Source organism: Aethalodelphis obliquidens, unplaced genomic scaffold, assembly GCF_003676395.1.
Source record: "Aethalodelphis obliquidens isolate GAN/ISIS:26980383/991018 unplaced genomic scaffold, ASM367639v1 scaffold17, whole genome shotgun sequence".
Lineage (NCBI taxonomy): Eukaryota > Metazoa > Chordata > Mammalia > Artiodactyla > Delphinidae > Aethalodelphis > Aethalodelphis obliquidens.
In genome coordinates this window covers 26,509,733-26,526,753 of record NW_020837961.1, presented here as the reverse complement: position 1 = coordinate 26,526,753, position 17,021 = coordinate 26,509,733, and the positions used below count along the sequence as shown (strand labels likewise).

The 17,021-nt window shown below is 46.7% G+C and overlaps 1 protein-coding gene across 2 annotated transcripts in view; it reads right to left on the bottom strand.

The window, feature by feature from the left end:
* ARHGAP10 (Rho GTPase activating protein 10) overlaps nucleotides 1-17,021 on the bottom strand; it is a 325,886-nt gene that overhangs the window by 6,256 nt on the left and 302,609 nt on the right. The window contains exons 21-22 of one of the 2 annotated variants that reach the window (XM_027117131.1): nucleotides 2,567-2,719; nucleotides 1,379-1,470 (exon numbers count right to left, since the gene is read on the bottom strand). In XM_027117131.1, coding sequence (XP_026972932.1) covers nucleotides 1,379-1,470; nucleotides 2,567-2,719 — 245 coding nt within the window. Of the gene's footprint in view, nucleotides 1-1,378; nucleotides 1,471-2,566; nucleotides 2,720-3,746; nucleotides 5,476-17,021 lie in introns of those variants that run through there. The other variant, XM_027117132.1, reaches the window with a different exon arrangement.

The following is a 17,021-nucleotide window of genomic DNA, read 5'->3' as shown; positions in this document are numbered from 1 at the left end:
AACCAGCCCCTGGAGCTCCCCACGTGCAGACTTCTTAGTGCGTGAGCGAATTCGCTTTTGTGACTGATTTAACCAGCTCTATCTGTTACTTGCAGCCAAAGGCATTCTAACAGATACACCTTCCACCAAGGTAAGTATCACATGAACAATACTGTGTTCTGAGGCCCGGAACATATCTAATCAACCATACAGCGTCAAGATTCACCCTCATTTCCTAAACGGTGGGTTTCAGTGCTCTCCGCTTTCCCTTCTGCCATGTGGGTGCCCGTACATGCCAGGCCTGGAGGAGGGCCGCTAATTGACTCTCCTGCCAAAACTGCATGCATGTATGTTATGGTGACAGAGGACTGTTCTTGCTTCTACTCCAAGAGCAAAATTTCTCCACGAAGTATAATGCTGTCATATGTGGGGTTTTTTGTTGTTTGTTTTCTGACACTATCAGGAGTCTCTGGCTCTCCAGAGTACGTATCACACAGATATAGAAATCTACTCCAAATGAGGCAACTCGCTTTCTAAAAAACAATCATCAGCTCATGCCGCATTACTGACAATATAGCACCAGGCGTTGTGTTGATATACTCCGTATATTCCAAACATTCTGGCTAATCAACCATTCCATTCCAAGCATCAAAGGTTCTCGCTGCCTCTCCAGAACCCTTTTGGGCAGCTCTGCCCCCACACAACATCACTGTTTCCATAGCAACCAATGAATTTCATAATGAGGAGGACGGGGAAGGAAGAAATCAAGGGGGAGGGAAGAGATGTACACTGAACCATGGGAGGAATTTGTGCAATCTGAAGCCGGGCATAGCCCCTCAATGCTTGTGTGTGACTATTAAACATGCAAACAAAAATCTATACCCTGGTTTCAGTATGCAGAATCAGTACCCCTACCTAGAGATTCATGCACTATTCAAACAAGCGAAACTCATGTAAAGCAAAAGAATGGTAAGGGAATGATAAACCAAAATTGGTCGACAAAGCACTTGTCTGTAGCACAGAGCTGGTGAACCTGAAGCATTTAGGAGGCTAGGGTGGGGACGATGAGGCAGGAAAACAGAGGATGCAAATCACAAACGTTTCTTGACTCCAAGTGGCACCGGCTTCTCTACATCAGGAGAAAGATATCCCAAACGAAGACCCTCAAGAGTTACAAGAGTTGGGGAATAACCAAGATTAAAGCGGAAGTGGGCACCCACAGCCCCCTGGCGTTCGGTTCCTGGGACCCAGGTGGGCAGGCTCTCGCCCGTCCAAAGCATCAAGGGACAGACTTCTACTCCTGACAAACCCACAGCCAGGGACCGCCTGCGTGCTCTGGGTGGTAGACCCTCTGCGCCGGCAGAAGACAGCCTCCCACAAAGCTCCCACTAACACTTACCATCCTCAAAAATCGCTCCTATTTCAAAAGACAATTCCGAGCTGTGTTCTGCTTCACACGGGTACACTGCCCGGGCCTTCCGACTGATGAGGCTGAAGAGGGAACATGCAAGGCACCAAGTGAAACATGAGAAACCTCACCTTTCCCCCACCCACATTGCCCAAATCTCATTTCTATGTCACCAGCACGGCAGCTCCTTCCAAAAAGGAAATCAGCGGGAAAGGGAACATCGGGCAAACCACAGCACTTGACTGTCAAGTAAATGACAGGTTTCAAACCCCAATCTTTCTTTAGGGAGCCTCTCCGAGAAGCTTTCCCTGAACCTCTTCACCTACTTTTCCTCTCCGCTCAGTGGGATGCCCTTCCCTCTCGCTCAGCATTATTAGAACCACAGGGCATGTTTATTTCTGAAGCATTTTGGTTTATCTATTAAGGAAAAGCACCGGTGTCTTGAGACCGAAGGCGAGGCATTGAAGGGCAGAGGCACACGGGCAGTAAGAGGCTCCAGCCACGCACCTCGGACGCCCATCAGTCTACAGTGACACTCTGCTTTCACGCCACCCTGGAAGGGGCTCATTGCTCTCAGCTGGGTCTCGCCCCCAAAAGGTACATCAGTCTTGGCTTCTCGACACTTGTCAAAACATCCTGTGTGTTCTTGTGGGAAAAGAACACACTGGGGAAGGATGGAAAGCAGGCTGTCAGCCAGATGCACGCCGAGGCAGAAGGAAGCAGCCCACCTCACCGGAGCAGGGGAAGCCACTGATGGGGAGAAGAGCCTCGGCCTGCTGTCCCGGAGGAAGGGCTTTGCTACAGGGTCAGCACCTCTGGCCTCTGCACCACTGGCCCATTAAAGAGCTGTGTTAATGACAGTTTCCAGTGCCCCATTTACCTTCCTTTAAAACAAACCGTGTGCTTTCTATTCACGTATAAAAAGTTCTTGCAAAATACACATGGTTTCATAAATGCACAACCAGCACCAGAAAGAGTAGGTTCAAGCAGGTCTCACGTAAGGCAAATCCCTAAGAATGTACTTGAACCTTTAAGTCTAAGGCAAGGTTGCAAATGTTGTCCACGAAGTCCAGGAGACCAGAAGCTTCTTCCATGTGGGGAGCACAAGAAGTTGCTCCGGTTGATCAAGCCCCTCTGTGTGCCGCCCTCACATTCTACATCACACTCCAAACCACATACCTTTCAGGTGGCTTGTCCGCTACGGTGGCAGGAAGAGAGAGGGGGAAAGACGACAGCTTGGGTGAAGGAGGTGTAGCGGCTGGGTTGCAGCTCGGTGTGGCTGGTGACTGAAGGTTAAGCCACTGGACGGTCGATGATCGGGCCTGGCTTGGGCTAAGTGTGGAAGTTTGAAGAACAGGATTAATAGTATAAAGGCCACGGAACACCAAACACATGACACCCCATCCCTCAATGGCTAGGGTGATAGTTCCTTTCTCTCTCCTGATGACTGAAAGGGACAGAGTCCTCTCCATCTCCTCCCAGGTCTGTAGCCCCAAGAGCCACACCCCAAAACTAGAGATGCCTCATTGTACTTCTTCAGGTTTGTGGAGAAGATCTAGTCTTGTCCAACCTAGCACCATACTGGCGCACTAATTACAACACCAGAATCCAACGGCCAAAACTAGTTGCTTGGACTTTCGAGGTATTCATGTTTTCTGCTTATAAGGAAAGTCACAAGAATCTACAGTCAAGCCCATGACCTATAGCTCTAAATATTCAACAGTGGCCTTTTAATGTCTAAATTGGTACAGCCATTACGGAGAACAGTACGGAGATTCCTTAGAAAACTAAAAATAAAACTACCATATGACCCAGCAATCCCACGACTGGGCATATACCCAGAGAAAAACCATAATTCAAAAAGACACATGCACCCCAATGTTCACTGCAGCACTATTTACAACAGCCAGAACAGGGAAGCGACATAAATGCCCATCAACAGAGGAATGGATAAAGAAGATGTGGTACATATATACAATGGAATATTACCCAGCCATAAAAAGGAACAAAATTGGGTCATTTGTAGAGATGTGGATGGACCTAGAGACTGTCATACAGAGTGAAGTAAGTCAGAAAGAGAAAAACAAATATCATATATTAAGGCATATGTGTGGAATCTGAAAAAATTGGTATAGACGATCTTATTTACAAAGCAGAAATAGAGACACAGACATAGAGGAGAAAGGTATGGATACCAAGCGGGGATGGGATGAACCGGGAGACTGGGACTGACATATATACACCATTGATACTATGCATAAAATAGATAACTAATGAGAACCTACTGTTGTATAGAACAGGGAACTCAACTCAATGCTCTGTGGTGACCTAAATGAGAAGGAAATCCAAAAAAGAGGGGATATACGTATACATATAGCTGATTCACTTTGCTGTACAGTAGAAACTAACACAATATTGTAAAGCAACTACACTTCAATAAAAAAATAAAGCTCTTTCATCTGGTCATATACATGTGGCAACTCAGAACAGAATGCCACTGGGAATCAAGATTCCTGTAGAGTGGACCAAAGACTAGCCTTTAAGGGAGAAACCAATGAACAGTAAATCTTTGGTGACCTTAACATTCCCTAGTAGTTGCCAATTTTGAAAATAAGTTAATGTAAAAAGGTCAGTAGACAGACCCATGGAGGGGCTTCTAAACGTGGAGGGTTCGATAAATACATGTTGACCTGAATAAATTATTCTTCAATGATTTCAAAACTGGAGGCTTGTGACGATGGTCTACGAAGCTTGCTTTCAAAGCACAGTGCTGAAAGCTTCTCGTTTTACTCAAGTACATTTTCAACACATATGTATTCAATGCTGCTATACCCCGATGCCCCTCACCTCAAATTCACCCTCTTTGGCTAAAACCAGTTTCTACAAGCAGCTTCCGTGTCCTTCCATATTACTGAGTGTTACCTTTGATTCTTCTTCTAAAGCAGAACTAACACCACGTCCTGTCCATTTTCACTGCAAAAAGCTCCCAGGCTGTTCCTTTCTCTACGCTCTCGTCAAGAACAGGAGAGGATCCCAATCTCACTGCTCATGCCGGTTTCAGGGCGGAGCTCTCCTAGCCAAGGCCCTAGCCCCGGGCCTCCCATTCGGCCAGTTCCATCAGCCACGTTCAGCCACCTGGGTAAGACCCAGTCCAACCCGTGTGCCTCCCCAGGAACAGGTGTGCTCTCCCACCTGCCCTGGCAGCCTGGCGGCTCAGCCCACAGCTCTGCTCCCCTGACTTCCCCTCCTCCCCCCTCAGGCTCTTCCGCTCCTCTGCTGGCTCCAATCTGTCCCCTCCCCCCGGCTCAGCTCCAGCTGCCTCCCCCAGTTCTTCTCCTCTGGGCTCTCTAAGTCACAGACCTTCTCTGAAGGCCCGTCACACCAATAAACGGGAGGGCCGATCAGCATGAGTTGTTCTGTGTTGGTTTCAGACATTTCTCTCGCCTCTGGGTTGAGAGCAGGTGGGTTAACTCTTTGTGTGGATTCACAAAGCCGGGCAGAGGGCTTGGCACAGGAAGTCTTCAAGCCACATCTGAAGCAGCCAGTTCGCACGTGCTAACACTACAACTGAGTATTATACAGCAGGCCCGTGAAACACTGCATTACTGACTGGATAGATATTTAGCACACAGAAGGTTGCCTTTACTCTGATCAGAAAAGGGGGGGAAGGAGGAACATTTTAAAAACATTATTCTCTGAACAGCTTATTTACAATCCCCCTATCCAGCCATTCATTTGGAAGTCATAAAACCTACTTCATGCCAAGCGAAGACACCTAGAAATCTCAAGGTGATCTGTATCACCAACAGCAAAAGTCACTCCATTCTTCAGCAGAAAATGAAACTTTAACGAGTTCTTCTTACTAATCAGGAAGGGAGAGGATGGCGTGAGTGAAGCTCTGACAGAGAATTTAAGACCACAGTTAGCCAAACAACTGACATGTTATCTCCCAGCAATTACTCAAGGCGTTGGTGGGTGCTGGTGGTGGTGGAGGATGAGGTGGTTTACCCGACCCGAACCAACCCTTCCTGGTCATAAATAGTCAGGTGATGAAACGACGGCCATCTATCTGCTGAGCGGGAGGACAGCTGCGGGATGAAGAGAAGCTCACAGTGTGCGTATCTATAAGGCTCTTTAAAAGTAAAGGTCATAAATTGTACAGCTATGATCTGCTTCATCCTCACATCTTTCTTTTAAAAAGAAATGTTGGGCTTCCCTGGTGGCGCAGTGGTTGAGAGTCCGCCTGCCGATGCAGGGGACACGGGTTTGTGCCCCGGTCCGGGAAGATCCCACATGCCGCGGAGCGGCTGGGCCCGTGAGCCATGGCCGCTGAGCCTGCGTGTCCGGAGCCTGTGCTCCGCAACAGGAGAGGCCACAACAGTGAGAGGCCCGCGTACCGCAAAAGAAAAATAAAATAAAATAAAAAGAAATGTTTTGTTTTGATTTTTTGTAAAGGGAAAATACTCCTCCTGGCAAGTGAAAGAATTGTTGGAATAGCAGGTTTAGAAGGTAAGGGCCTATCCTTAGCTCGGCTTTCTCCACCCTGTCCCAAAACAGGAACTCAGAGTCACCCATCCTTGTCCAGAGTCAAGCTCGCAACATGAACCTTTCTTGCTTCTTGGTTTGTTCTCTGTGATTTTTCTGTTTTCTGTCAACACACAGATGTGCTATGTGATCCCACACTCACTGGTTCACCAAGAGAGTCTTTTCAGGCTTCCCGCTTAGACCTAAATTTCTGTATTTGAGTCCCTGGGTTTCCCCACAGTATCTCAGAAGCCTCCGCTCGGGACTTCTCTGTGGGCATGAACTTTGCAGACTGGACTATTCATGTTCGCCTCTAATATGGGGAGGAGGTATCCTAACTCATGTAGAGAACTAAGTCCTGTGAAAGAGGAGACCTGCCCAGCCAAACAAAGTTCAGGAAATGGAGCCAAGGAGCCATGAGGATACAAGAAAATTTCCATGGGCTTCTTCGCTGGGAAGGAGTGGGGATGAGGTAGGAAGCGGTTAAATACACTCAAGACCTAAGACCTGAATTCTCGCCTCAGCCAGCAGAGGCCAGATGACGTTTCACAGGTATCTCCAAAAGCAACCTGCCAACAATTTTTTTTTGGAAGGCAAGAAATTGTAAATATGAGTTTCTTTATATAAACCATCTCCTACTTTCCAGAATTTGGGTTTTATTTTGCTTTTTGGTAATAAGGATCAAAAAATATTTTTTAACTATTTAATTCTTTAAAAGATAATACTTATAATTTTCTCAAAAAGCAGTAAAGTATTCCTTTTAAAGGAGAATTTCTGGCATTGTCTTTCTCTTCTTTGACTTTTTAAAACATTTTAGAGGAACCCTAGGCATTTGGGAAACGGCAGCCCAGAGCAAAGGTCTAGCAGTTTTTCTCAGCCTGGGCCCTCGGTGTGATCTAGCAGTTTTTCTCAGCCTGGGCCTCCGGAGAGAAGGCGTCCTAAGGCATCCATGTACATAATAAATTAACCCCTCTCCTGCATGTCTAGAACTGTTCTAGCTACCCATGTGTTGGGAGACAATTCAATACGGGTCTCTGGTGTGTCTGCACTTCTAGCGAGCAAAGGATGGATTATCTTTTCAAGGATGCTTTTAGAGCACAGAGCCTTGGAAGATAAAGTTGTGTCTTCCTCTGGAGCGAAGAGCAGGCTTTACTGTCCGTCATAAAAGACGTATTTTTCCTGAGCTCTGGGTTTCTCTCTTGCTAACACTCCACAGGCAGGTGTTATCTGGGCCACGGGGCATCACCCTGTGGCAACTGGGACTCGGATTAATACTCTGAGGACTGCTACGGCTGTGATTAGTACAGTCCTTGGACTCTGACCAGGAGCCCAATGTCTTCTGCCAGCATCCTTGGAATCATGGCAGGCCAATGCGGGACCCTGCAGAGTCAAATTTCAGATGTCACCGTTCTTGACAGCATCCTTGGGAGCACTGAGAAAATACCCAGGTCATTTTTTGTATTCTGTGGTTCAGAGGAGAACCCTGGCTAAGAAAGTCTTCGGGTTAACGATCAAAACTGGCAGGTGATCTTAGAATTCAAAAGCCCATTGCCTGCAAGAACACATGGAATATTTCAAGTGTGCTCTCCTACCACTTCCCAAATTTAAGCATTTAAAAAAAAAAAACAAAGCTATTTAATTCCTTCTTCCTCCTGCCCCTTTAACTATGGATTTTTGATGACCAAGACTGGCATGATCAGAAACCACTGATTTTATTGAATAAGGAGCTGCTGAGCAATGATAAAAAAGCACCTAAAGCGCCATGTTTCCTGAAAGCCAAGCTGTGGTTTGCAAAAATGCAGGCAGAAGTCTACTCTTCCTGAAAAGCTCAGAAACCACATTTACCAAAACAGAAATAAATTACAGAGAAATATGAATCTCTTTCTCTGCTCTCTTCCCAATTTCACACACTAGACTGAAAGCATCATGACTCCTCTCTGTCTTCGGGGCCAAAGAGCCAACCTCCCTTTGAGGAGAAATGTTTCCTTCTCAAAGAAAAGGAAGAAATGGAAACAAGAGGGTTTCACTAAAAACACCGAGATTTCCTCCTGCTAGCTCAGAAACTCATCCTCGAAAACTTTCTGACATTGGAAGGCTACCTGGTATTCCTAAGGCAATGGGAAGTTTCCTGCCTGGGGGCGGGGCAGGTGGAGTGGAACACACATTTGTGAAGGTGACGAGCGAATTCTCTCCACTAACAACACTCTTGCCTTGGCAAAACAGGTCTGCACGTCAGGGAAAGACCGTGTAGCTTTCACGATGGGGAGGAATAAACCCTCAATAACATGAAATTATGACCATTTCTGTGTATGCGTACACTTTACAGAGTTCATTTTTCTGAAAATGTAACAAATCAGTGGTATATGCTGCTTGGGATTCAAACTGTGACCCGATCGTCTCCAATACCAGACTCCACGCGCCATGCATATTAAAAAAAACTTTTTGGCAGCAGAAAAGCACAAACATTTCAGAAATGGGGGAGGGGACTTAGGGCCTTAACTGTTAAAATTCGACAACAGCTGCACCAGTCACCAGAGAACGTCTGCCTCTAACAAACATTTCTTGCAAACCATAGGCAGGTCAGGCTCTGGGCAGTGCTCGCAATACAAGTGCCCGATTCCAGGCTCTGGGAGCACAGAGCATAATTTAGCATTTGAGGGAGGATACACATCAGGAAAAGAAATGACTGCTTCTCTGAAATGATTAAATCCCCCAAATACCAAGATATTTGACGATGGCTTTTATGATGTTGGCATCAAATCAGAAGTTTGCACCGGAAGGAAAGATTTTAAAACCTCATTTGCAAGGTCTCCGAGCAGAAGCCAACACATTAGTGAAATGATCTTTCATTCCAGGCTGGGAAACAACGTACAGCATAAGTCTAGAGCAGCTGTCCTGGGCAAAAGTGTTTGAAAATGTTAATAAAGACAGAAGGAAATATTGTCGATCTGTATATTATGAGAAATCTCTGTTCAAATTAATGCCACCGTTCTTCTTTACGTGCCAGAGAGGGGCAATTCCCCAGCCAGCACGCTGTTGGTCCCAAGTGAGCACAGTGAGGGACACAGCCGTGGGGAGAAGCATGCACCTGTGACAAGGGGCCATAAGCTACAGCACTGGGCCGGGAGGACGTCACTGATCATGAGGAGGGTTCGAACTGGACCCTGTTCGCTCATCACTCTTGGTCTGAGAACTACCTGTCAGGCCCCACGCCTGCCCTGGGGACACCCAGGGAACTATAACAGCTCTTTTCCATGAGCACCCAGTCAGGTGAGAAGAGAAGGACAAACTGATGATCATGACGCAGCGTGATGAGCGCCACACAACAGAGAGGGGGCCAGGGTCCCGCAGGAGAACAGAGGAGGGAGCAGCTGCCACGTGGGCAGCCAGGGAGGCTTTCCGCCCGGAGCCCACGGCGCCACTGTCAGTATCATCACGCCCTCCCTACATCCTGGCACAGTCGGCGCTGCGCCAGGCACAACCGGCACGCGCTAATCCACTCATTCCCAGCTATGCTACCGCTCCACGCGACACGTGAGAAGCCGAGAGCAGAAAGGTGACGGTGACTTACTCCAGGTCAATGTCGGGTCAAAGCCCCGTTTTGACAAGACCGCACGGAGCTCACAGCCTCAAGTCCCTCCGAGCGAGCAGCTGGAGTGGGACACAAGGAGCTGAATGGAGACACAGGAGAGTCAGAGGCACTCACTGCGCAGGTCCACTAAGTCAGATGCTCACAGGCAGGGTGACTGAAGGATTTTAATCACACCGATTACAGTAGCATGAGACGCCGCCACTCTACACAGACCCTGGGTTCCAAAGATAGCCCTGGCAGTGTGCCCATTTGCAGTTTCCTAATCTCCCTCAGCTTGTTCCTTTTTTTGTTTTTTAAAAAAAGGAGGCAGGGCTTCCCTGGTGGCGCAGTGGTTGAGAGTCCGCCTGCCGATGCAGGGGACACGGGTTCGTGCCCCAGTCTGGAAAGATCCCACATGCCGCGGAGCGGCTGGGCCCGTGAGCCATGGCCACTGAGCCTGCACGTCCGGAGCCTGTGCTCCGCTACGCGAGAGGCCACAACAGTGAGAGGCCCACGTACCGCAAAAAAAAAAAAAAAAAGGCAGGAGGGGAATGGGGAGAGAGGGGAGGACACTTCTCACTCTCAGAGGCTGGGGCAGAGCTGGCATTATCAGCCTGGGCTGAGAGTCAGCCACAACTGAAACTTGGGAGAGTAACCATCTCCCTGGTCTCAGTGTCCTTAGCTAAAATGAAAGTAAGTGTTAACAGGCTGGGTGGCAGTAAGATGTAAATAAGATGACAGGTATAAAGCACCCAGCAGTGACTGGAGAACAGTGAGTACTCAACAGGTGAAGCCCTTCTTATGAGCATTAGGTATATTGCCTCTGCTTTCCAAGCTTACATCTTCACCAATGAATCATTTTCTTCACCAAAAGACAACAAACTCTGTCAAAGGGGAAAAACTATCAATATTAAGTAAATGTCACCATTGGGAGAAAAAAGTTGCTAAGTGCAGTATGATTGCATATGATCCAAGACTGAATCCTGGAACAAAAGGACATGAGTGAAACAATGAGTGAAACAGAAATAAAGTCTGTATGTAACAGTATCGCACCAATGTGAATTTGCTGGTTTTAACCAAAGTACCATGGTTTGGTGTAAGATGTTAGTAGTAGAGCCGGGTGAAGGGTCTATGGGAACTCTCTATACTATCTTTGTAAATTTTCTGTAAATCTAAAACTATTTCAAAATAAATTTTTTTAACAACAGGTTGTAAAAAGAATAACCCCAAATAAATTTTTCAATCACTGAAGTACTAAAAAGCCTTTTGAAATTATGATCACACACTTGAAGGCATCCAAAAGCCATAAGGAAAACTTTTGGTTAGTTCAATGACATGAAAAGATTCCTAAGAGTTACATTTAAAAATCACTTGGACCGCCCATCTAAAACATGGCAATTACCACAGCTGTTGAAACTGGTTTTTAAGGAGCGTGGGCTTTCCCAAAAAGATCAGTTTTGTTTATAGATTAGATCGAGGTCAGCAAACTTTTTCTGCAAAAGGCCAGATGATAAATACTTCAGGGTCTGCAGGCTGTAGGTCTTGCAACTACTTAACCCTGCCATCATAGCAGCACGAAAGCAGTCACAGACACAATTGTAAATGACTGGGTGGCTGTGTTCCAATAAAACTTTATTTATAAAAAAAAAACAGGCAGTGGTGGGCCACAGTTTGCTCACCCCTGGATAAGATGGATCAGATGTGAATCCATTTCGTAGTGGAGAGTTGGAAGAGGTGAAGATAATGATGGTAAACTCCCCTGGGCTCAGAAAGCCCACTCGCCTTCCTCCATCTTCACTGGCTTTGCGGCGTGGGGACTCCTGTGTGTGCCAAAAGCCGATCTGCAAGCACCCAGGGCTTTCCTGCAGCAGGAGCTCTCCTGACTAATTGCTCAGGATCACCTCCCATGCAGGAGGCAGACAGCCAATAGATCGAGCCAGCACGTAAAAGCAAGAACTTGGTCCCCCTTGAGGAAAAGGAGGGAGGTGGGCAGGGAGAGGAGGAAAGGCACGGAAGGAAATCTCTCGAACACAGATAAGACAGAACCTTTTGAGGTTGGATACAACCACACTGAACACTCAGTCCTCACCCCCCAGGATGCTGGGTCTGCTGGGGAGTTTCCCTCCTTGACAAGAAAGGACACCACTAGACCTAGTCAGCCCATATCTTACGAAGTTCACCCCCAGGCCGATCATTTTCTCGGGGTTTGCTACGAGAGAACTGAGAGTTACACCTCTGACTGATCTTTCACTCAAAGTGCTCCTTGAATTGCATTTCTCTTCCTTCCAGATCATCACTGTGGAATCAGGGACCAGGCCTGAACTTTAGCTTGCTAGCCAAACAGAAAAGGAGCTGCAGCTGCGTTTCAGAGAATTATGGGGCTGTAGAGAGGTCTCAGCATTATGGTCCCGCAGGGCAACCGACGGGAATATTTCCACAAGCTCAATTCGTATGTGGAAGACAGCCAACAGCCAACGTGAGGGTGGAACATATAAAACAGGGGCTCCCAAGCACAGCTCAAAAGGGGTACAGCACTACTCTGCTAAGAAAATCCTCTGGTTACTTACCAAGCTGTTTTACGGGTTACCTGTGGTGATAGGTGAGCTTCCCATACTGCTCAGAACAGTTTAGAGAGCTGGCTGGGTCCCACTGGAAACACTACGCCTTGGTCATGAGCTACCCAAGGGCCCTATTCTCCGAAGCTTCTACAGAGGAGCTTTCTACACAGCGAGGCAAGGACAGGAGCTGCGGGTTCTCCTGGTGTAACTACTGTAAATGCTGGAAACAATGCAACTTCAGGTCAACACTAAAGGCTTCTCCAGGACTAAAGAGCCTATTTTCCCTAAGCCATTTAGTGGGGAGATTACATAACTGATGAACCAGGAAGTTGGGTCAAGTTCAACTAAGAATATTAAATTAAGTTCTTGGAGGAAAGGAAAATGCAAGCCTAGGGCTCCCAGGGGAGCCGTGACTGGGTTTTATGACATGTGGTACCTTGAAACCTCACAACAATCAAAAGGGCTGGGCGCTGTTACTCCCCCTTTGCAGATAATCTTGCTAAGCCTTGGTTTGCTGACGTAATTTATATAAGGCCTCCAAGGTTTGAAGTGGCAGGAGAAGAATGCAAAGCCAGGCTTGTCTGACTCTAAAATCAGTGCTTTACCAGTCTACACCACGGTCTTCCAACTCACAGAAAGCTCACGAGGCCCCTGCCTGCATTTCAGTATTGAGACCCAGCCAACCAGTCCATGCAGAGCAAATGATACATTACAATAGCAAAAACCAGTGAAACAAAACAGAAAAGCAAAACCAAAACAAGACTAAGGAGAAGACTTAAGTTTTGTTTGTTTGTTTGTTTGAATCTTAAGCAGTAGAGCAGCTACTACAAAAATTCAGACCGGTGTCTTTAATTTGGAAAGTCAACTTTCATTACGGGGCTTTAAAGTTAGATGAATGACCAACCATTTGGCTTGAAAATAAAATCTCTGAATTTCAGAACCTGTAGTTAGAGCACAGCGAAGGAAGAGGTGACTCAGGCCACACGCAAGTGCCAAGTACACAATACAAATACCAAAAATACCCCAGCAGGACCCAAGGGACATGTATGGAAGGCTGTGAGGACGCTAGGCGGTCCGTCGGGATGGCGTAATTTCTATACTGAGTTGGAGAGAAGATTGAAGAAGATATACGGGACTACAGTTATCCACCACCACCACCCCAATGAGTGTGAATAGACTGAGGGTCGATGGCCAAGCACGTGGGCCCCGAGATTAGCTTCAAGAGCTGTACCAGATATCATGCTACTCATGAAAAGATTACGGATGCTTCTCTGTTGCAAAATATCAAATTTCCACGTCTCCCAGCTCTGCGGCAGGGGAGGATGCCCTCCTCCGCAAATCTCAGCCAAAGGTGTTGGATGGTGAATGTGCCGCAATTCAGATGCAAGGGTTTATTCTCCACAGGTGACTATAAACCACAGCAACGTGTCTTAACACAGGGTCAGCGCTCCCTCTTCAGAACAAGGGCAGTGGCCAGCTGGCAGCCGCTGTTAGCTCACTGTGGGTCTCAGAATCGGGGGCAAACTACAATTGAACAACGTTCCCATAGGCCACCAGACTTTCCATACCGACAGTAAAACAAGTCCAAGGGAACCACAGATCACGAGGTCAGACAGATCAGGGTCATAACCCTTCTCTGCCCCTTACTAGTCATGTGGCTCGGGGCAAATTTCTGACCTTCCTTGTGCCTCCATTTCTCTATCTTTAAAAATGAACATAGGGCTTCCCTGGTGGCGCAGTGGTTGAGAGTCCGCCTGCCGATGCAGGGGACACGGGTTCGTGCCCCGGTCCGGGAAGATCCCACATGCCGCGGAGCGGCTGGGCCCGTGAGCCATGGCCGCTGAGCCTGCGCGTCTGGAGCCTGTGCTCCGCAACGGGAGAGGCCACAACAGTGAGAGGCCCGTGTACAGCAAAAAAAAAAAAAAAGAACATAGTTCTACCTCACTGGGTCTGATGTGAGGATCAACATGACATAGTTATAAAGCAGCTACAACAAAGTCTGTGGCCCCCGAGAGTTAATGCTCCACAGTCTTTGATTCTGAGAAATGCAAGAGACGATCTACCGCATCGAGCCTTCTCTGCAGCCTCTCACCACCAGCCACTGCTGACGCAGACGCTTCTGCCCCCTCTAAGTCCCCAGCCCCCAACAGGTCCAGATGGGCTAAGCTCTGGGCAGAAGTCACAAGGCTGCCGGGGCTCACAGCAAGGCAGTCTACTCCTGCTCATTCATGTGCTTCCCTACGAGCTATCTTACACCTCCATCTTTCTGAACCCACCAGGGACTTTGCCGCTCACTTAGGTATGGGAGACTGGCTTCCAATCCACTCCTCACAGCACCCAGCGCCACATGAAGGCACCAGCTCTACGAGAGACGCCGGTCAATGGAACCCACCACTTTCTTTAACCAGGGTCCACCTACAGGTAAGCAGAGAAGAAAAGGTGCTCCCCTTATTAGGATATGATGTCCTAACTAGCCAATAAAGATGCTGGAAATGCCTGTGATGGGCAATTCACTTTTGGGGGTTAAATACCACCGTCTCCTGATCTCTTTTTAAATATACATAACCTTTCTCCCCATTTTACAAAAGCCATATGTGTTCATCTTAGTCAAGTTAGAAAAAAAGCAGATATGCACCACCCCAAGAGAGAGAAAACTTTTAAAAGTTAAATGCCCTATTTTCTTTTGAAACAATCAAAATTTAAGACATCAACTTCTAGGGTGAACTGACTGCCCTGGCAGGGTTGGGAGCAGTAAAGTCAAGGAGCAATGGGGTTGAGGAAGCCCTCCCTGAAGGGGTGGAGGAGAGAGAGAACAGAAAGAAAGACGAAGGGAAGAGGCGAAGACAAAGTCTGCCCGTGACTGCTACCTTATAATTTCTAAGTGTGCACCCAATTTCACCAAAACCTGCTAAAAATTGTTTAAGGTGATTATTTTTCTGAACTTCAGACAAATCACTCATGGTTTGTTGTCACAGACACAAAGCCAGTTTAAGGGGTACTTTGCTATCTCCCCGCAAAATTCATCAACTCCCTGAAAAGCAATCATGGAACCAAGTAATCTCAAATGCCAAGTAGCTGTCTATGGGAAACCTCTATGTGTTTGCCCAGTTTAAAGGAGGCAAGTTATTATTTCATAGACAAGAATAAAAATGGTCACCAGTGAGCACACACAAAGTCTACAGGTGACATGCACGAGGCTGTAAATGGGCATGGGGGCTTACCGTCTAATGCCTTTAACCGACTAGCACCAAGCCTGGGGAGGCATGTACCGCTGATGCACAACAGCGGCTCAGGGCAGCATCGGGGATAGACGTTGTTAGGAACACCTTCCCATTCAGGATAAACCTTACCAAGCCAAGCCTCTCACTGGGTGGGAGAGAAGGATCTATTGCCCTCCCAGCCTGCCAGAGCACACACTGAGTTACATCTCAGGGTACCAACATTCCCAGCTACGAAGAACTATTCTAAGATGCTGCTGCCATCTTGACTACGGACACGTGCTAGCAGGAGGTACTCCTTTTCATTTGAAATCTGTACAGGAAGCAGATAACAACTCCTGGTATCTACTTACAAGAGATTTTCTTTTGTGGCAGAAAACCTAAAAGAATTACTTATCAAGGACCTGCTCCATCATTTAAAAATGAAGAGAAAACTACTTTACTGGGGAAAAAATGACTTTGGAACATTTGAAATACCTTGACCTATGATGTAATGTCCTCCAAGGAGACTGAGCTAGCAATTCTTTACTGGCAATGAAGTCACCCACCACCTTGAGTGTACAGGTAAGGAATAGCTACAGATTGATTGACTGCAATGAATAATACCCACAAGTCATAAACATCAGCAGAAACCCAAGAAATCCAATTCTGCTGGATTGTTTTCTACCTGTCAGAGACTACAGCTGTATTTACACACTGCCTATATCAGAATATCAGCTGCTGTAGGTTTTCCTGCATAAGTTTGCTTTCTGGTAGCTGGGGTCATGGCATTTCTGTACAATAGAGCTACTGGGGTCCTATGTGATCTACATACATTTGGGCTTCATTTTTCAGGACCTAAGATAAGGCAGGTGTAAGTTTTGGAACAGAGAGTCACCAGTCTGGATTAAAACCAAGCAGTCCAGGCAGTGCCTCCTTTTTAAGGCTCTGAGAAGAGTTTTAATGACTACACAGCAACTTCGGTTTTATTAAAAGGGCTCTTAATCAGATTTACTCAGATCTTACTATAATCAATACTGTACAGCTGGTATGCAGAGATGATGGATTTAAAAAAAAAGAAACAAAAAGAAAAGCACATACAATGAAAACTAAATTTATAAGTGCTAAGGAAATAAGGAAAAACGTTATAAAGAGAAAATGGTGAGATTAATTCTGTGAAATTCCCAAAGAGTTTTAAATTGCCTAAGAGACATTCAATGACACACAGAAAGAAATGAGACTTCCAAAAGAAAAGTATTTTTATAAATGCATAATAATTTAAATTGGAAATAAAATATTTATTAATAACTATGTCAATATCACTAAAAAGTTCAAAGAGTATGAGACCCAATTTTATTGTCAAGAATTTTATGATCAAGGGCTTCCCTGGTGCTACAGTGGTTAAGAATCCACCTGCCAATGCAGGGGACACAGGTTCAAGCCCTGGTCCAGGAAGATCTCACATGCCATGGAGCAACTAAGCCCATGCGCCACAACCACTGAGCCTGCGCTCTAGAGCCTGTGAACCACAACTACTGAAGCCCGCGTGCCACAACTACTGAGCCCGCAGGCCAGAACTACTGAAGCCCATGCGCCTAGAGCCCATGCTCCGCAATAAGAGAAGCCACCGCAATGAGAAGCCCGCACACCACGACAAAGAGTAGCCCCCGCTCGCTGCAACTAGAGAAAGCCTGTGTGCAGCAACGAAGACCCAATGCAGCCATAAATTAATTAATTAAATCTATTAAAAAATAATTTTATGATCGATCTTGGAGTGAGGGAAA